At 42.7% G+C, this 21,616-nt stretch overlaps 1 protein-coding gene across 3 annotated transcripts in view; it reads left to right on the top strand.

Moving 5' to 3' along the window:
- Positions 1–21,616, top strand: part of SLC41A1 (solute carrier family 41 member 1) — a 45,909-nt gene that overhangs the window by 9,821 nt on the left and 14,472 nt on the right. The window contains exons 1-2 of one of the 3 annotated variants that reach the window (XM_066625096.1): positions 4,107–4,163; positions 15,218–15,325. In XM_066625096.1, the coding sequence (XP_066481193.1) occupies positions 15,296–15,325 (30 nt within the window). In that variant the 5' untranslated portion in view covers positions 4,107–4,163; positions 15,218–15,295. Of the gene's footprint in view, positions 1–4,106; positions 4,164–4,244; positions 4,317–15,217; positions 15,326–21,616 lie in introns of those variants that run through there. The other 2 variants (XM_066625095.1, XM_066625094.1) reach the window with 2 other exon arrangements.

Here is a 21,616-nt window from a genome sequence, read left to right as displayed (position 1 = left end):
TCAACCTTACAGTTCAGTGCCAATGAGCTCTATACAGCCCTGAATGGAACCTTGGAGATGGTGGCTTAAAACATACTATACAGGTTGAGCCTCATTGTTTGCATGGGTTCCCTTCCAAGCACTTACATGGATGACAAAAAACACTATAAAAACATTTGCAGTATAGCAAATCAATTTAAAAAAACAAAATTTCTTTGCTCTGGTGATTTAAAGACAGCCTTGCTGACCTTCCTGATGTAAGATAAGAGTCATTAAGAAGACAATCCATCAATCAGTCCTCCTCTAAGCGCTTCACTCAGCCCTTCCCTTCAAAAATGCAAAGTGATCACCTTTCTTTCACTGCTCAGGGGGAAGGGAGGGGTCGCCTAGAGAGAAAAGGATTGATGGATTGTCAGCCAGCTGCCCTCTCTCTCTCTCTCTCTCTCTCTCTCTCTCTCTCTCTCTCTCTCTCTCTCATTAAGGAGGCTATTGTTAAAGGACTGTTCAGTTTTTAAAATTGATTTTAAAGGGATGCATTCTTCCCCTTCTCCAGGGATCAGCACATTCCTTCTCATTTGCAGGTGCCATTTTCATGTTGAGTCATTTGTGTGTAAAAAAAATCCATGTATAACAAGGCTGGACTGGTACTACTGTGTTTTGCAACACGACTTAAATGCCACTGCACCTTAAATCCCTAATCTACAGACTTGCCTCTTGTATAATATTAGGCAGCAGTCCATGTTGGTAACCAAACCAGTCAGGCACCATGCTATGCTGCTTACATTTATCATACAGCTGCACAGTCAAGGGGACAAATGGTTGTCTAAGTGTCAAACAGCCTTATCTATCAAACAACCTTATTTTTCCTAACGGTATGGTGAAAGCCCAGAGAACTTTGCTGTTCCAAAATTCCACTTCAGAGTGCTTTTAGAGGCTGTACATAGGGGTATATACATTATATCTGGTGACTGGTGTTTAATATACTGTACATTGACCCCTAAGTAGTATGTGATCTTTTCCCAGCTTGTTGATTCCTGTCATGTATGGACAACATGACTCTTACAATTTTAGGAAAAAACTTAGTTTGGCAGAAACATGATGTAGTTTTATAACACCCTGACCTGACTTGCTTTCTCTAATGAGAATTCAGTTTAATTGATTGGCCTGCCAACCAGAGAAGCACTAATTCATTCAGTACACAGTTTATTTATGGAATTAATTGCTACTAGATGTGGTGATCTAATATAATGATTAAAATTTGCTCCCTTTGTGGAGTACCAGCAAATGCTGATTGCAAAGCAGAACTTGGCAGTGACCCTCATGCCCCATGTGAGTTTTCCAGGAGTCACAGTTGAAGTCAGAATGGTGATTACAGGGACCGTGAATCTGATCAAGCAAAGCAATTCTTTATACTTAAGTCATTGCCTTGTATACACTAAAATCATCAGGGCTTAATTTGGGCCAGATTCCATTCATGCTCAGCCTAAACATCTGTACTCAGTACTCAGCTCTGATATGTAAAGGAGTGATGAAACTCCCTCTGAGCATGTGATGAGTGTTCCTACTTACCGCTGGACAACTGTCCTCACACTTAGGCATGCCCTCCAAAATGTTCAAGTCCCAGTACCTTTCCTAGTGTTAAAAAAAAAAAAAGTTTACATTTCTAGGAGGCCAGGTCAGGAGTGCAGATATACATGACTTTGCTAAAATTGCTTAATTCTCTGCACTTCCATCTTCATTGTCATCACAAGTGTAGTACTCTAAGGCAATTGTATACTTGCAGTGACTAGGATTTTTAGGATTTGATGCATATCTTGTTGGTAGTTATAACATGCAGTCTGATTCATATCCAGCATTGCCACGTGGAAATCAGCCTTGTTGAATTGGTATCTCCTCCAAATTGCTTGAGGATAAAATAGGGATTGTTGGCAACCTTCAGTCTCAAAAGACTATAGTATCGCGCTCTGAATGGTGGTTCTGGAACAGTGTCTAGTGTGGCTGAAAATAATAATACAGGTATTTATATACCGCCTTTCTTAGGCGTCAGATTTCTCCTCAGACTTTAATTCAAAGCGGTTTACATAGGCAGGCTGTACTAAATCCCTGTAGGGATTTTTACAATTGAAGAAGGTTCTGTCTTTCAAGAACCACAACATTTCAGATGGATCTTTTATGATCTGGTATCACATTCTGGCCTCCAGTTTCCTCCCATGCAGGCTAACAAGCAGCTCCTTCATATCTCACTTGAACGGAATAACTCGGCTAGGCTTGTCAGCTGCTTCAGGGTCTTGCCATTCACGATGCCAGTGGCCTCAAACTGGAGACCTTCGGATGTTATCTTCAGGCAAACTGAGGCTCTACCCTCTAGACCAGACCTCCTGCCCCTAAAATACTAGCAAGGATCAACTGCTAGACTCCTTGTGAAAGCAGTAGCTATCCCTATTAGTTCTCTGGTTACATCTCGGCAAAGTGTTGCAAGACTTTTGCAGCTTCTAATGACCTCTTGCTGTAGTGTATTTAGAATACACAGTATATGAGTATGGAAAGTGTAATACAAAGGTTTTCATCTGCCTACTGAACTGTTTGGGAGCATGTTGGTGCCTGGAGGCATCTCTTCATATTTTGAATAAGCACTCAATATCCTTTTGCTTATTAGATTTGTGATGTTAATATAAGAGGCCTAAAAATACAAAGGTTTTAGGCACAGCTGCTTGCCATTGTGCTCCAGTTCTCTGCCACAAACTTACAACACCTGTTTGCTTGCAGTTCATGTTATTTTGGCTCTTGAACAACTATTGGTTCAGCTTAATAATTTTTATAACTAGCAGCCTGGGATAGTGGCACCTAATCCGCTTGATGTCTGCAAGTCATCCTGCTTTGATAGATATAAGATATTTGCCTTGGAATGTGTGTGTGGGGGGGTGGGACTGACTCTGCGCCTTGCAACCTATTATAATCCATTGTGTTTAATAATTGCTTAATCTGTTTTATGGCTCAGACTAGATTACACTTCAGTTTAATTTTAAACTGTTCAGAAATATCTATATTGTCCCTTGTCTGAATAAGAGAGGTCTTGCACTGTTTTGAGAACGCACTGGCTAAGGTTTTGTTACACCTCTGAAGAAATGGCATTCCAAAATTCAGGCACTTTCACCAAGGAGTTTTGTCTGCATCCTAACTTGCCACTTGCAGCCTGATAATATCTGCCACTCACAGCATGGTTATGCAGAAACTACCTCCACTGACTTCTATAGAACTCGCTTCCTTGAGTGTGTGTAGGATTGCAGCGTTGAGATTCTGTTCAGAAACTACTCTTGCCCTAATGACGATATGATGGAATGTAGAAATTATTGTTGCAAGCAGTGTGGGCAACTTTTAGCAATAGTTTGTAAAAGTATGATTAATATAGCTGGGGCCAAGGAACTATTAGACAATAAACAAATCTGCTTATTTGTTCATATCCCACCGTTTTTCAGCTCTGAATGGCATACATGGAGTTTCCAAGAATGTTTTTTATCTTGAAGATACTAGGCAGACCATGACCTGCTTAGCGGATTTCCTTTTTTTTTCCTTTGCCTGTGGCTTGGCTCCAGCTGTTTGCTTCAAGATTCAACTTATCTAATTGGCTTGGGCCACAAAGATGAACTGTCACCCAAGGACTATAATTTTCCTTCGGTACTGCTTCTAATGATCACTCATGGGAACTCAACTGTAACAATGTGTTGCCTGAAGGATAATAAATACCACTCATTTACCCTTTCTGCCTGCCTTCCTCCGAACAGCGGTGTTGGAGCTTAGGTCTTAAAACTCCTGGTCTTCAAAAGCCAAAAGATGTGCCAGAAGATGACAAACTAGCAGCTTGAAAATCTCTTCTGATCTTTAGGTGTTAAAATTTGGGATACTTCAATCTCCAGGAGGAATTGTGGTGGTTTGTGAATGGAACGTGTTGAGTGCTGGCCTGTGGCTAAAAATATTTAGAAAAAATATTTCGCAAGTATGTATAGCCTTATGGCAGTTGAGCTGTTCCTGTGCAGAATCAGATGCGACTGTGTGACCCTGCAGGAATTTTAATTGCTTTCGCTTCCCAGGCAGATTGGTTTCAAGGCAGGCACTCACAATTTCTTTAGCAAGATCTGCACTGAAGACCCTGCCTCATCCCAGAAGCAGTTTCATCCTGAGTGAAGGTAGCTAATGTGTCAGTTGACCCTGATACATATGGTCTTGGGCTGAAAACTCATTTTGTGGCAGTACGCCTAGGCAGAAAGTATTGCCCTGGCCCAAAAAAGATCATCTGTCAAGGAAGATCCCAGGTATAAGTGGCTTCTCTATTGCAGCAGGTCATACTTTCCTTTCTGTTCAGGGGAGCAGATTCTGGGTTGTTTTAGGGAGAAATTTTCATGAGGGTATTGCTGTATCTGTTTAAATTTGGCAATTTAAAAAAGCTACTTCTAGCAGATAGTACATACTTAAAAGGTACAGTAACTCTTCTCTCTATGTGCACCATATTAATACCTATTATTGAGTTAATGAAATACTGGCTAGGGTGCTTTTGTTTCCTACTGTATACCACATCTCGAAAACCATAGCATTTTAGAACTCTATTTTCAATGCTGGGTTTTCAACGCTCTTTCATTGAGATCTGTGATTTAAAACTAGCAGCGTATATCAGTGTTTTTCTAGATTGTAGGAGAAGATTTTTTTGAGGTTTAGGGTTCCAGAACACTCAAATGGAATACTCTAATGGCCTGCTTGTTAAAACTACAGGTCTGTAACATTTCCCCAACTGAAGTCCCATAACATGGTAGCATCAAGTCTAATATATTAAAAATAAAATACTGAAATGAATGGGGACCCACCTGAAATTGGTTCATGACTCACCTAGTGGGTCCCAACCTACAGTTTGTGAAACACTGGTATAGGGCACTTGAAGGCTTCTAGTGCAGAGTAGAAGAGTTTCTTGTACAGTATATAATGTTTGTCGAAATTGGGGGTAGATTGTGTTCTTCATCATCTTCCCATCTACTAAGATGGATGTTGTCCTAAGACAGAGGTGCCCAAACCCCAGTCCAGGGGCCACTTGCAGCTATCAAGGTCTCCCAGTCTGGCCCACGGGGAGCCTCCACACTCCAATGAGCCTCTGGTCTTCCAGAAAATTACTGGAGCCCACGCTGGCCTGTCGCAACTGCTCTGTTCAACCTCTCACATGAGCTGTGGGATGAGAGCTGCCTCCACTGCTTGCTGATTCACATCTGTGATGCAGCAGCAGCAGCAAAGGAAAGGCTGGCCTTACTTTTTATAGATCTTGAGCTATTGCAAGACCTTCATTCATTTATGTAAGTTCCACCTCTAATATATTCATTTATGTAAATTTATTCAATTTTTAAATGTTAATTAATTCTTTTTTCCCATCCCCCAACACAGTGTCAGAGAGATGATGTGGTCCTCCTGCCAAAACGTTTGGACACCTCTGTCCTAAGACACTGAAAATGTTAGATTTGTTCCTTCAATTTGATACTTAGGGCGCAATCCTAACCTACTTTCCAGCACTGACATAAGGGTAATGCAACTTTGAGGTAAGGGAACAAATATTGCCACACCTTGAGGAGGCCTCTGTGACTGCCCCCCAACTGCAGGATGCAGCACAATGCCCCACTGGCACAGCTATGCTGGTGCTGGAAAGTTGGTTAGGATTGCACCCTTAATGTTACAGGTTTCCCTGTCAGTGATTTGTTTCCAAAAAGTCTTGGGCAAAGGGCAGCAATTTATGTGCATCAGTCTCTGCCCTCTGCAGGAGCCAGTGTGGTCCTGATCATGGTTATAAATATACCAATAGCAGATATTAAGGGAGTTGGCAAGTACCCATAAAGCTCAACTTCTGACGTAAGTGAAGAGTCTTGTTTTCTCTCCTTGGAAGGAGCTTTATTTTCCTTTGGGAACATCCCTGCTTGGATTCAACTTCATCTGGCTCCAGTTACAACTCATACCAGAATTATCTGGCTTTAACTTGAAGTGCAGCCCTTGCCGTGTGTACAATAGAACGGTGAAGGTCTTGCTCATTTGCAGCATCGTAATTAATAGGCCATTCCTAATAGAGTCTTGGGGACTAACTGTATGATGCATGCATGTATTTGATTACCAACATATTTTTTTTAAGTAAAGCAACCAGGGGGCAGAGGGGAAGAGACAGACTGAGACCAGATAAACTGTTAAGAATAGTTTAGTTTGTGGAAGGCCTGGTGCTTTCTTATCAAAAGCTGTCAAATGATAAGTTTCTGTCTGGTTCAGGAGAACCAGATAGCATATCCTATGAACCCTTGTTATTTCCTAAATCCTGGTATAGACTTTGGAATCTTAAAAAGAAGTACTTGAGTACTGTAATCCTATACATTGTATAGGGCAGTGAGTTTTTCACAAGGATTCCATGGCTCCCCAGGGAGCCATGGCTCACAGTTTGGGAACCACTGGCGTAAGGTACCTTCCAGCCTGTGCTGGAAGGCTGGCGACCTGACCTGTATCCAGTGCAGGGTTGGGGCCGGTTGCAAATTCATTCTCCTTACCCTGAGTAACTCCATAGCAACCCCAGTGGGGCTACTCAAATCTCTGCCACCTCAAGCTGCTCTGGGCTGCTTGGAACAAGGGTTAGGATCTGGCACAAGTGGCATCCCCTGTTCACCCATGGCCTGCCTCTGCCCCTCCAGACTCCTGTGCCAGTCTGACTCAACTGACATGGGCTTACCTTTTGTGCTGGCCCTCAAAAGGCTTACCTTTTGCACCAGCCCATGGGGCTTGGGGTGGCCTCCCTCCTTGCTCAATGGCACATTTGTGAACTCTTCTTACAGCATGTTTGCAACTGCTGGCCCATTTCCCTTTTGGGATTGTTCCTTTAATGACTGAATTTTCTGTATTGTTACGATGTAGGGAGTAATAGCCAGCATGCTTTCTAAATTTGTGTTTTAAGAATATAGTAAGCTGCCTTGGGTGCTTCAGTGCTGAGGGGGATAGGCTGGGTATATATTTTTAAATGACAAATAGTACATCAGAGTGTACCCATTGTGTTAGTTGCACAACAAATGGGTGACAGTCTGAGAGGGGTGTGTGTGTGTGTGTGAGGCAGAGACACAGGAGTTTGAACAACAGTCTTGATACTAGCTCTCTAGCTGTTGGATTGTAGAATATGTTGCCAAAGTCTAAACGCTGCAATATTCTTGCTTTAAAATGTGGGGCATAGATTTCCATCCAGTAGTTCAGTAACCTATTACTATAAGAAATACCTTCACACAATTATGTTGCTGTTCACCACTCTGGACACCTTTTACCTTAACTAACTTATTGCCAATGTGGAAAGAAAAAATGTGTGAAAGAATTTTGCTGACGCTTTCCATCATACTGTGGAACAGACAGAATTGAAATGCAACATGGCTGTTTTTCTAAATCTTAAGTACTTGGTCATTCTGGTTACAGGATTTCAGAATAATATTTGAAATGCAGGGAATAATAAATATTCTCATTCTTGGTCTCAGCCTTTCATCCACTCCTGTCCACCCATAAACCAAAAATTGTTAACCTTTGACTAATTTCATTTATATAAAGTATGGGGCACCCAACGTAGGTCTGGTCAGTACAATATTACACAACTGCCTGCCAGTCAGTCCTAAAAATAATCATTGAGGAAAATGAATCTTGCTGGCACCTGACCATGACCTTATAAGAAATGAGTACCCTGAAGCACTGCTGCAACTCAAGGAATCTTTTAGAGGTCATTGCTTACGCGGGACCACTGCCTAGGCTATGTATCCCCTTTTACACTCAATCCTGTTGCAGTATTCATACTTAAACCTTTTCTGCCCTTCTTGAGACCATAACCAAAAAAATTGGTTCTAAGCAGATAGTTCCATGAGGCAGATAGTTCCAGCTTCTTATGGCATCTTCAGTTGGCCATGGCCAGGCCCTTCTGGCTTGGGCTAAATGGGATGGAGACTTTATTATGCGTGTCAAAGTGTATAATATTCATGGGACAAGCTCACCGCATCATGTTTGATGACCTTTGCTTTTCTGCCTGCAGATTTGGTTTTTTGCCAGACAGCAAAGTTAAATGTACACAACATGGCCTAGCAGCAGGTGCTTCATAAGCACTTATAGACCTGTAGTTAGGACCCAAGCACTGCATTGCACAGAGTGGTGAGGTAAGCTGAGGGGGGTGGAATTCTTGATGGTTCTACTTCAGACTCTAAGGTGGGAATGCATCTAAGCTTCCCCATGCAAACAAAGAAATCCTCACTGCATGAAATAAATGAGCATATTTGAGAAAAGATTTGGCACTGACCACTCTGACTTTCCGATGGCTGGGTTACTGTAAAAAAAAAAATTGCTCTATTCTTGCAGTTTGAATTCTGGATCAATCCACTTCAGCCAGTTCACCCTGTGTTGTTTGGGTCTCCTTTTGAGGAAAGGTTCCAGGAGAATACAGGGTTTCCACAGTATAATTTTGATTACAAATAGTAAGATTTGATCAGAGATCTGCTACAAAATGTTACAGTATGTCCTTGGCCCCTAGAAAGAGAGCTCCTGTTTAGGTCTACAGCTAGCCTGGAATGCCTTGCAGTGCTGTTCAGGACTGTCAAAAGTAGGATATTTCCAGTATCCTTTTCCAGGAGGAAAAGACACATTTTTATCCCATCCTCCTGAAACCTTTCTCCACCATGCTGTATACTCCTAAAATGCTCTGGTTTGGACCTGGCTGCCAATCTCAAATCTGAGTGCTTTGTTGATATATAGGGGAATGGTCAAGAGCAGTGTTTCTCAAACTGTGGGTTGGGAGCCAATTTCAGATTGGTCCCCATTCATTTCAATATTTTATTTTTGGGACTCGAGGCTCCCATGGTATGTGAGTACATTTGGGGAACTGTTACAGACCTGGACTTTTAACAAGCTACTAATGTATATTCTTTTAGCAATGATAGTAAATGGTACTTACTCCTGGGTAAGTGTGGGTAGAATTGCAACTGAGGATTGTTAAAAATTTTCCTGCTTGATGATGTCATGTCCAGTCATGACATCACTTCCTGTGGGTCCTGACAGATTCTCATTCTAAAAAGTGGGTCCTGGTGCTAAATGTGTGAGGATCACTGGTCTAGAGGGGGGAAATCCTTTCCTTGGACGAGAAGTTTTTACTTCCTAGTATGTATTCCTCCCCACCCCCTCCTTAGTATGAGCTGTTAGGACCCAAGTATGCCAACATTATTCCCTACATGCTTTCCCCTCTTTTTTTGTTTGACAGTTTTTGACAGTTTGACAGTTTTGTTTGACCCTCAACATTTCATAGGTTCTTGAAGTCTATAGGCATAGGTGATAGGCCACTTCTGAATTTAATTTTTTATTTATGGAGTCGTCCAGTTTCAGTAATCGAGGGAACAATGGTTCTTGGGCTGACTTCACTAGACCATGAGGAAAATTCGTGACAACCATCAGTCTAGCTGTGTGAGGTTTTTTATATACATGCATACAGTGCTTTTTTTGTGGAAAAAAAGGTGCAGGAACTCACAACTTGTTAACCTTTTATTTGTTTGTTTGTTTATTTATTTATTTATTTGCTTCCCCCTAAAGATGAACTTACTTCTGAGTAGACATGCATAGGATTGGGCTGTCAATCTGCACATCCCCTTCCCCCTTGGGGAAAAATACTGTACAGGTGCACTTGTAGCGTGTAGTATGTAGTGTGGCACTACTTCGAGGAGAGGAAGCAGTGAATGGATTCCAAAAAATGGCTTACATGAGTGCTATGTAGTAAAATTACTCTAAGCAACTGTGGGAGTAAGAACAAAAAAGGAATTCTTACATGAGAAGGGTCCTTAGGTGCACATAGAAACAGCTACTTTTGCAAACAAGCGATTAAATATGGTTTAATTCAGGTATCAGAATACTCTGTCTTTGGGAAGGCGCTTGGCATGCAATTGTATGTTCTCCGCTGCCCTGAGCAGCTGCTGTGCATTGCTGGAGAGGAGCTGCAAACGCTGGCTGGCGGAGGGCATGCTTGTGGGGGAAGGATGAGGAGGATCTCTGGCAAGGCTGGACAGCACGTTGTACACACGTAGAATCCCTTTTCACCTGCCCTTAGCATGTGAAAACGGGTGCAGATATATATCTCTGCCAGGATTAAGAGCCCAATCCTAGGTATGTCTACTCTGAAGTAAGTCTCGTTCTAGTCAATGGAGTTTACTCCCAGGAAAGTGCCTAGGATTGTAGCCTAAGAGCCCAATCTTATGCATGTCTACTCAGAAGTCCACTTTAGTGAATGGGTCTTACTGTGGATAGGATGGCAGCCTTAGAGTCTAATCCTGTGTCTGTCTGCTCTGCCTCTGTTTTGCTCCCCGCCCTCCTGGAATGCCTCCGAAGGGGAGGGGCCCCTGCAAAAAGGTGCCGGAACTCCATCCCCCTGCGTTCCATTAGAAAAAAAGCCCTGCATGCATATCTGTATGTGGGCTCAGAGAGTTGCATGGTGTGTAAGTGATTAGGGAATCTGCTGTCAAAGTAGGTTGGCTCATTATTCAGTCTTGAAATTCTGCAAGAATTGTGAACTGGGCATGCTGGAGGCCCTTTCCAAGGAGAAGGTAGAAAGCCTAGCTGACACTTGACCAAAATAGATTTCAGTGCTGTGCCCTGCCCCCACCATTTGTAAATGTCCAAATGTTACAGAAGTTAGAGTTATTGTAGTACATGAAAGCATTTCTGTGATGCACCTTAAATATGACCAAAAAGCCAGGGCAGAAAGTGAGCAAGGGGTAATACTGGAGCATGGGTAAATACCGGAGCATGTAACTTCATGCAACTCCACTTCACACAGTGAAGGATTATAGCCTGTAAGGAATGGTAGATGAGAAAGGTTTTTAATTTTTTTAAAAAATGATTTAGTTATATGAGTGGGAAAGTAGGAACCAGTGGCGTAGCTAATGATCGTGTAGCCTGGTGCCAAGCTCAAAATGATGCCACGGAAGTGTTGTTACAACCAGAAGTGATGTCACCTTGGGCTGTTTTAAAAAGTGAAAATTGGGGAGAAAAATGACCTCCTTCCCCCAGCAGCTCACCACCCACTTGCTCTGCCACCTCCCCCCCCCCCAGCCAGTGGCATAGCTAAGGTATCTATCTGCTACCTGGGGTCAAAAAAGCTTTGTAGACCCCCCCAAGACAAAATCAAATTTAATTAAGTAAATAAATAAAAATTGAGCCCCTGATTGGTTAGAGACTGTACTGGGGTGAAGAGGGACAGTTATTCTCCCCCTACTAAATATAAGAAGAGCACCACTTGAAGAACTGCATCTTTATCCAGTTAGCAGGGGTAACTGTATTAAAATACATGGAAATGAAAGCTGACTCATATTAACACCTTATTGGGTCCATGCTGCATTATAATAACATGTCATTGCAACATGTCAGTAACATAATAACTTGTCATTTGCTCTCAGAACAATCAGTCTCATGGGTCAGTTCTGAGTTAAGAAAATCCACTTTTTGTTCCATAAGGCAGTTGTATTTTCATTTTTCTGGTTAGTTGGCCATAACTTTTGATAGAATACAGATATTCCAATTAGGTTTATTTCGTTACCTTCTGCGTTAAATTACCTTTCCAATGATATATAATATGATGGTATTCATACATACGAAGATATTCACAATTTTGGTCACGCTCAGCTTGTTGCCCTCCCTAAAGCTTGATGCCCGGTCCAGTTGCTACCCCCTGCACCTCTTTAGCTACGCCACTGGTGGAAACTCTAAGAACAAAGTTAGGCCCAAAACCTATGTGACTTTCTTGTACAGCAACTTATCCAAGAGTGTTCCTTCCCCAAAGACTATATCTTGCATGGGAGTTGGGAATGGAAGAAGCAGCAGTACTCCTGTGCCCAAGTATTACTTTCCTCTTCTAGCAAGTAGGAGCAAAAGCAAAAAGTTGGTTTAAAAAAAGCAGTTACTGAACTTAGCATTCCTTGGGGGGTCATGAGGAGCAGAGAGGAATAAAAGATACACACACACACTTTTTATCTCTGAAGCATTTATGTCTTGCTTATGTGTGGTTTCCCCCCCCCCCCAACTGCCCTACTGCCACAGGCTTTACCCTGTAATTAGCTGTGCCTAAAAAGCCAATTTGTTTTGCCTTCTGTGCCAAGAGCTCGGGTTTATGCGGGAAGGGACAGGATGTTTACAGTTTGTATAGGTTTTTGGATGAGGGGAAGTGAGTTTATTTCTGTAAGGATTGCCTCTCCCCCCCAACTCCCCCCCCCCCCGTGCCAACATCTATATGTGTGTGAGTTAATTGGAAAAGTTTTACAATCCAGGAGGAATTGGAGGAAGCCGTGGCATAGCTAAGAGGGTGCAGGGGGTAGCAGTCGCACCAGGCAACAAAATTTAGGGGGGCAACAAGCTGAGCTTGACATTAGTGGCCAATATTATGAAAATCTTGGTATGTACGAGTAATACCATCATGTTATGTATCATTGGAAAGGTAATTTAATGCAGAATGCAATGAAGCAAACCTCATTGGAATATCTGTATTCTATCAAAGATTATGGCCAATTAACCAGAAAATGAAAACGCAATTGCCTTATGGAACAAAAAGTGGATTTCTGTAACTCAAAACTGACCTATGAGACTGATTGTTATGAGAACCAATGAGATGTTATTATGATTCAGCATGGAGCTAATAAGGTGTTAATATGAAGTAGCTCTCATTTCCATGTATCATAATATAATTGCTCCTGCTAACTGGTAAAGAGGCACTTTCAAGTGGTGCTCTTCTTATATTTAGTGGGGGGAGAATAACTGTCCCTCCCTCTTCACCCCAGCACAGTATCTCTAACAAATACGGGGCACATTTTTAATTTATTTACTTAATTAAATTTGATTTTGTCATGGGGGAGCTACCAAAACCTCTTTGATCCCAGGTAGCAGATAGATGCCTTAGCTGTACTGCTGGCTGGGGGGAGGTGGTAGACCAAGTGGGTGGTGAGCTGCTGGGGGCAGGAGGCAGGCTTTTCCCCAAATTACACTTTTTAAAAAGCCCAGTTGTGATCAGTGGCATCACTAGGGTTCGCATCACCCCGTGTGGGATGCCAGTGTGTCACCCCCATGCAGTGGGCGGGGCAACACCCCAGGTGGTGGGCATGATGATGTACCATCACTCTGCCCCAATGGATTTTTGGCTATACCTTTTGATAGAACAAAGATAGAACATATTCTGCATGAAATTGCGCATTGATTAATATATAACATGATGGTATTATTCCTCCAAACTGTGATTTTAGTGATTTTGGTCACTAGTGATGTCACACACACGCACACACACACACGCACACACACACGCGCACACACACACGCACCCGGGTGTCAACTTACTAACACCTTATTGCAGCAGTTCTCAAACTTTTAGCACTGGGACCCACTTTTTTGAATGACAATCTGTCCAAGACTCAGCAAAAGTGATGTCATGGTAGAAGTGACATCATCAGGCAAATTAAAATAAATAAGTATAAATAAAGTAAAACAAATAATTGAATAAGCAGAAGCCAGCCCTGGTCCAACAAGTAAATTTCCTCTTGCAATAGCACCTCTCTCCAAAATCTGTTTTGATCCCTTTTAGTGGGGGGGGGGGGGGTGAGGCTGCCTTCTGGAGCATTTGTTGACCTCCAGTTCTATCAGATCAGCACCATTCTGGTGGCTTCACATTCCCCTTTGCCTGGCCTAACCATCAGCCAAGGCACGTTTGCTTACTCGCGAGTAAACGCAACCGTGAGACTTAGTTTCGCTTTCCGTAGGGCTAAATACATTTGTCTTCTTGGAGGGAGGGACTTCCTTTTCAGGTGTTTTTTGGGGGTTACGTTCATTGGATCAGGACCATTCTGGTGTTGTTGGATTCCCCTCAGCCTGCCCATTCCGATGGACTAAGTTCACCTACTCGCAAGTAAACGCGTGATACGGCTCAGTTTCACTTTCCGTAGGTCTCCATGCATTTTTTGTTCTCCGGTTTTTTGGCCATAACGTTTGATAGAAAGGAGATATTTCACTCCGGGTTTTTGCATTGCGTTCAGCTGGAAATTCCATATCCAACAGTATATAACATGACAGTATAACCCCTAACCAATACGATTTTAGCTTGTCACCCCCTTGCGCATCATCCGGTGCGGCCCGCACCCCCCTAGCGACGCCACTGGTTGTGATGTCACTTCCAGTTGTGACGTCACTTCTGGGGCATCATTTTGAGTTCATAATTTTGAGCGCCGCATCGGGCTACATGTTCATTAGCTACTCCACTGGGAGGAAGGTGACCTTTGTTACTGACACTGATCTGAAACCTAAATCAGGAGTTGAGCTCAGAGCTATTTCTATGGCAGAGATTTCTTGAATCCATTGTCTTGTCACTTTATTATTTATAGAGCAGTGGTTCTCAACCTTTTAGCACCACGACTTACTTTTTAGAATGCGAATCTGTCAGGACCCACCGAAAGTGATATCATGACCAGAAGTGACATCATTAAGCAGGAAAATTTTAACAATCCTAGGCTACAATCCTACCCACACTTACCCAGTCCCCAATGGTAAGTCCCCATTATCATTGTTAAAAGCATATACATAGTAGTCTGTTAAAAGCACAGATCTGCAACTTTCCCCAAATGCGGTCACATACTATGGTAGCATCAAGTCTGATATATTAGAAATAATATATTGAAATGAATGGGGACCCACCTGAAATTGGCTCGCTACCCACCTAGTGGGTCCCGACCCACAGTTTGAGAAACACTGTATAATATAGAGAGTAAAAAGACAAGGTCCCTGCCCCAAGGTCTTTATAATCTATATATTGACACAGTAATTCTGCCTCGATTTCTCTGGCCTTTTTAGTCAGCCAAGTGATGGTGCATTGAGAAACAGACTGGGATGAAAGAATCCTCATTTTCTCACCATTTTGCAGCACACTCTGCTTATGCTTTTTGGCCTAGCAGTATCCTGTGTGCATTAGGGGCATCTGCTTCTAGATTATGGCCAAAACTATCATTTGGCTGCATATTCCAGGCAAATATTAACAGGCAGCCTATCTCTTATTATCTGATCTTGGGCAGAGAGGAAGTGAGAGCGAGGTATATTGAGGGCCTCTAAGATTCAAAAGAATATAGTTTGTAAATGCATGCTCTTGCTCAGTGACCTGTTGCACGATCCTGAATAGTATTTTTGTTTGTTTGTTTGTTTTTTGCAGCACTGGGACGTCTTCAGATATGTGACTGAAGTATTCATCCTGGTTCCTGCGCTCCTGGGTTTGAAGGGGAACTTGGAGATGACATTGGCATCTCGACTTTCTACAGCTGTAAGTATTTTTTATCTTATCACTTATAAGTAGCCTGCCTGACTTTGCTCTTATCCACATATATAGAGATGGATGTCAACTTACAACATTTTGTTTCTTGAACACTTAAACTGAACTCTGGTCCCACACTTGGTTCTCTTTCAAACAAACCATGTGGCCTAGAGACCACTGTTCCTTTGAAGCTGCATGGCCGAGCAACTCTAAGCCCTTGGAATCTGAGCTCCATGCAGTTTGGTGGTGTTGTTGCCAGAAGTCTGGTGATGACATGTGTGACATCATTGCCATGTGTCCAGAAATGCTGCAAGGCTTTAGTGTGACAAATGAAAGGGTCCATACACCGGCACAGAATGCAATGGATCATTTGCAGAATTTTTACTCTGCTTGGATCTTCCACAAGGTGGGCAGAGCCACTTCTAACCCATATATGAGACTACCTAATGAGGAGACAGAGGTGATGGCAGATTAGGGGTTGCCTTTCACCCCAAATGTGCTGCCACCACCTCTCTGCAACATGCCTCCAGTGCAAGCCACAATGCAGCCACAATTATCTGCTTTCTGCTTGTTTGAGTGAGAAGTGGATCATTCCCCTCCTTACTGTGCTCCTTGTACACTACTGTGAAACCTGGAAGTGTGGGACTTTTGGTTTCATTTACAGGCACAGTGTGAACTCTTTTTTTGAGTGGGGGGGGGATGTAGTGCAGAAGTGGTGGACACAAGATGGCATTGGGCAGTGTTTGGCTTCTACCGCTCCTGGGCAGAACTGATACATAAAAACCCATTGGGTTCTTTGGTGAAAATGCAGCATCCCAGGCTCTTGAATTAACAGGTTCATGAGTATCTCAAGTCTCTTCCAAGATTGATCTTGGAGTGATTGAAAGAGGTCTTCCTTATTGTTCTTCTTGATCTCAATTTCCATCAGTCTAGCAGCAAGAGTAGTGATATCAAGATAGCAAGAGAAGTTCTCAGGTGCTGCCTTTTAAAACCTTAACTGAGAAGGGGCATCAGACTTGGCAGGAGATTAATTTATGCCCCTATGTAAGTTTCTCAGTTTATGTCTAGCCACTGCCTTTCCCAAGGACTGAAAGATGCTATGTAGCTTATGGTATATGAAAGCTACAGTCCTACGCAAATTAATGTAGGCATTAAGTTCTGTTGAGCCCAGTGGGACTTCTGAATAAACATGCATAGGCTAGTACTCTAATATACTTTTTATGTTTATCTGGAATATTTTAAATCAAATTTTTAAAATTATTTTAAATGTATTCACATTAATCTATTGCAGCCCATTTTGCCAGGTCAAAGAATATGGAAGTTTGACGATAAGGCAGGAGGTTATAAGAAGCTTCTTCACCTAAAATTTACCACTGCATCACTGTTATAGTTATTATTATTATTAGCAATATTTATATACCTCTTTTAAATAAAAAGGTTCATGAAGCAGTTTTCAGAGAAAACCAAATAATTAAATGGTTCCCTGTCCCAAAAAGGTTCACAGTCTAAAAAGATGCAGAAGAACACCAGCAAACAGCCACTAGAAAAGACAGTGTTGAGATGAAAAGGGGTGGTTACTTTCCCCTTTCTATACATGAGGAACACCACTTGAAAAAGTGTTTCTTGCCCACTTAGCAGGGAATGTGCTCTACCTTGCCCTCTTCTTCTGAAATGTGATGAATGGCAATTTGATATTTGTATGATTCACTTGACCTCCCTCTCAGTTCTTGTAGTACAAAAGCAACCACTGCCAACAGCCTGTCCTCTGCCTAATCTCTAATACAATAAGGATACAGCCCTCAAAGTAAACATCCTGCTCCTCTCCTTTGCAGTGCGATGGAACACAAAGCTGTTTTAACATGCAAAAAGATGTTGCCAAAGACTGATTCTCAGGGAGCGATTCTAAGGCAAGATGCCACATGGCCGAGCGTGTCTCATTTTGATGTGTGGATTCAATCTGTTTTGTGATGGGCAGGTGCCTTGGTCTTCAAAACTCTCTTTTTGAACAAGGCTGTTGAATACCTGTGAGCAACTGAAATTAAACAAGATTTATGAGAGACCCATAGTGTGTTCACCTCTGTTTCCCTGATAATGCTGAGGTAGGTTGACAAGACCCTAAGCAGGGGAAGAATTGGTGGTGCTTTTCTTTTGCCCGCAGATTCTGCAGATGCCCCTGCCATAGCAGTCTTCAGTTCATTTTTCTTTTTTTAATTCCCTTTGGTTCTAAAGTAGAAAGTAAGACTCTGGAAAACTGCTGGGGGTGGCAAATTTGTAGGATACAAGTGAGATTGAGCATTCTTTGCTTCTAGCTGCTTTTCTGTACACTCCCCGGGCATGAGGGAATAACACTATATGCCTGCTGAGAGAGTCTAGTCTGTCCCTTGGACAGTACTACTGTGATTGAAGTGGGCATGCCTAAAAATATATGCAACTCCATGCTGCTGGTGTCCAAGACTAAAACACAAACTGGTAGGCCATCCTCATGTAACTCAAAGAGAAGTCCCAGAAAGCTGTGAAAACTGGCAGCAGTGCTGCACGAGCATTTGTAACCACCTGGGTCACGTCTGACCCTGTTTCTGTCAGAACACTGAAGCGGTGGCTTAGCGTTTGCTTAGGAGTCGCATAAATATTTCTAGTTGGCTGCATGCTGACCAGTGGTGTCACCTCCATGCAGTGGGCGGGGCAGTACCCCAGGTGGTGGGCGTGGTGATGTACTATCCCTCTGCCCCCACTGGTTTTTTGGCTGTACCTTTTGATAGAACAAAGATAGAACACATTCTGCATGAAATTACGCATTGACTGATTTATGTAACATGATGGTATTATTCTTCCAAATTATGATTTGAGTGATTTTGGTCACTAGCAGTGTCACACAACCCAACTTACTAACACCTTATTGCAGCAGTTCTCAAACTTTTAGCACTGAGACCCACTTTTTAGAATGACAATCTGTCCAAGACCCACCAGAAGTGGTCATGGTGGAAGTGACATCGTCAGGCAAATTAAAATAAATAAGTATAAATAATTAAAGTAAAACAAATAATTAAATAGGCAGAAGCCAGCCCTGTTCCACCAAGTGAATTTCCTCTGTAGACTGCCTGCTATAACATACCCCCCTTCCAAAAGCAGTAAGGTTTTCAGCCCTACCCAGTGCCCCGTTCAGTTTAAGAACTTCTGTTTAAACCAGATCACTGTCAGGATCCACCTGGCTTTGCAAGTCTCTAAAAGGTTCACCTCATCAGCTGAAGCCTCTGTTTTGATCCTTTTCAGTGGGGGGGGGGGGGGAGACTGCCTTCTGGAAGACTTGTTTAGCTCCAGGTGCATAGGATCAGGACCATTCTGGTAGCCTTGCACTCTCTTTCACCTGATCTTCTACACCAGGCAAGACACATTTGCTTACTCGTGAGTAAACACGACCTTGTGGTTTAGTTTTGCTTTCCATAGTGTTCAATACATTCATCAGCTTGGAGGACTTCCTTCTCAGGTGTTTTTGGGGGCTGCATTCATTGGATCAGGACCATTCTGGTGTTGTTGGATTCCTCTCAGCCTGCCCTTTCTGATGGACTAGGGCAAGTTCGCCTAATCGCGAGTAAATGCGCGATATGGCTCACTTTCACTTTCCATAGGGCTCTATGCAATTTTTGCTCTCTGGTTTTTGGGCCATAACTTTTGTTAGAAAGGAGATATTTCTCTTTGGATTTTTGCATTGCATTCCACTCAAAATTCCACATCCAATGGTTTATAATATGATGGGGCGCCTCCCAACCACCACAATTTTAGTGTGTCACCCCCCAGTGCTCATCCCCCCCCCCCGTGCGCGTCACCTGGTGTGGCCTGCACCCCCTAGCGATGCCACTGGTGCTGACACTCCCTTCTGATATTACCCGACTTCTACTTAACACTTCTCCACTGAGTGCTTCATGAATGTCTTGCCATGTTACAGAAGACCTAAACAGGACAAGGAAGACTTTTGGAAGGATCCCATGTCTCAAGCTTATAATCTTTTCTGGCTAGGGTAGGCTTCCAGTTGCCTGAGGGGATGTGTTCTTCTCCCGTTTCCACCTCCTAAATGTAAATGGGGCAAAGGGGTTTCAGACTGGTATGTGTCTGCTCACAGACTCCTTGAGGCAATTGCCTGATGCATTTTGATGAAAACATGCTATTTGTTTCATTCCATCCCTAGAACTTAATACTCCTGCCACACCAACAGCATTCTACCATGCCTGTGTAGAAGAGGCATAAATGCACTTTGTCATTCTCTTCTGCACAGCTGTAGTTCTTAGTCCTAAATGAGGAAAGTAATGACTGCACTTGCTTCCCTGAGGCACCTCCTCTCGTGTTCTTTTGCTTTTTATAGCATAAATGGGTTTTTTTGGCCTTACCAGCTGCTTGGAAGATCCTTTATTCCCCCGTGTGACTGAGGACTACTGATTTCACCCCACAGATGAGACAATGCAGGGATGCAGTAAGATTTTTGGGCTTCAGTGAGTTCTTCTTGGTTGTCCGCTTTTATACCTTTTCTAGTTCTTTTCTGGTAGACATGTGGCTACCAGAACTGCACACAGTATTCCAAATGTGGCTGCACCATTGATTTGTACAGAGGCATTGTAGCAATGTTGTTTTCCATCCCTTTCCGATAGCCTAGAATGGAATTTGCCTTCTTCACTATTGCCGCATACTGGGCTGTTTTCACTGAGCTAACCACCATGACTGCAGGGTCTCTTTCCTGGCATCACCTACAGCTTAGACCTCATCAGTATATTTGTGAAACTGAGATATTCTTCCCTAATGTTAATCACCTTACACTGCACTGCATTTGCCTTGTGGTTGCCCATCACTGGTTTAGAATGGTCCTTTTCTAGAGTATTTCACTGTCTCCTTGGGTTTTTACCACCGAGCAGTTTGTGTGATCAGGAAACTTGGCCACCTCACTGCCTACCCCTAACTCCAGATTATTTTATGAACGAATTAGAAACCATCAATCTCCTTGAGCAACCCCATTTCTTACTTTCCTCCATTGTGAAAGTGTTCTTTTTCTCTCTCTCTGTACACCTTGTTTGTTAGCTTCCTTGGACATTTGCCTTTGCAAGGGAAAGGCAGAATAGAAGTTTTTAAAATAAATGAATATATAAACCAGTTACCAGTTAATAAAATGACCTGTCCCCTTATCCCATAATTATATCTGCTGCCTTGGTAGTTCTGCTCTGAGCTGCTTCCACAGGTTTTGGCAGCAAGAGAGGCTTGGCAGAGAAATAAGACTCCCCATTGTTGTGTGGAAAGCTTTCTTCCATTTCCCATCCTCCTCTTATCTCTCTGGCAAGTTCATACATGTAGAGGACAAGTTTCCTTAAAGTATCTGGGTCTAATAGCTCATCTGATTAGCAGTGAACAGAATTAACTTTAACAGAAGTTAGCTTACCCTGTGATGAGGTTTCAGTTCACCTCTCGATAATAAGGCTTTCTTAGAGTAATGCATTTAATTGTTAGATGAGCCATGCTCAATGTTGAGTAGATGTTTGTGTGCTGTTCTGACTCTTCCAACTTTCTCGTACTAAAGATTTGAGGTGTCATATGAGTACTATTCTTACCGTTCTCTGAAGGAATACATGTTGGCTAATATTGGTCATCTGTTTCCAGCTCCAGTTTTCGTCATATATGCAGAATTCTGCAAAGATTGTGGCTGTGTCAGATCAGCTGAGCTTTCCCCTTGTCCCTCAATGCATCCAGTGTCTGTCTACACTCTGTAGCGTTGGCAGGTATATCCCTCACATAGTAGCCTTTGCTCTTCTGAAACTACTTTTCTTGTTTCACATTGTTACCAGTGCATCATCCATATGTGCATGCTTTCTGAGAAGCATATTCTTGGTATTCTAATCTTGCACTTGTCCGTACAGACAATTTCTCATTAGACAGCGTTAGAATTGCCAAGTGTATTGACGCCACAGAAACCTCCAGCAGAATTACTTTCCTCTTTCTTCTACACATGCAGGAAGGTAGGTAGAAACTCATCTCACAGATAAATTGGATCCTCTCTCTCTCCTGGCTTGATTCTCCATTTCTCACATCTTCTGTGGCCTGCCCCCCGCCCCCCACTAACCTGTCTGCCTATCAAAGGAGGCTCAAATTCTCAGAGCAGGTGAGTGGGGCAGCTCTTTCTTGTTGAACAAAAATCCCATCAAACATGTTTGTGTTTGCTGTTTATCTATCCATTTCCTTCTTTTGTCTGTTTCTTCCTCCTTTTCTCAGAAATCCTCTTTCCCAAAAGTTTTTGTTTTTGAGCACAACATTCTTTCAGTTGGA

The sequence above is a fragment of the Tiliqua scincoides genome, chromosome 4 (assembly GCF_035046505.1).
Source record: "Tiliqua scincoides isolate rTilSci1 chromosome 4, rTilSci1.hap2, whole genome shotgun sequence".
NCBI lineage: Eukaryota > Metazoa > Chordata > Lepidosauria > Squamata > Scincidae > Tiliqua > Tiliqua scincoides.
The sequence above is the reverse complement of the archived record's forward strand: the minus strand, read 5'-3'. Positions and strand labels throughout refer to the sequence as shown.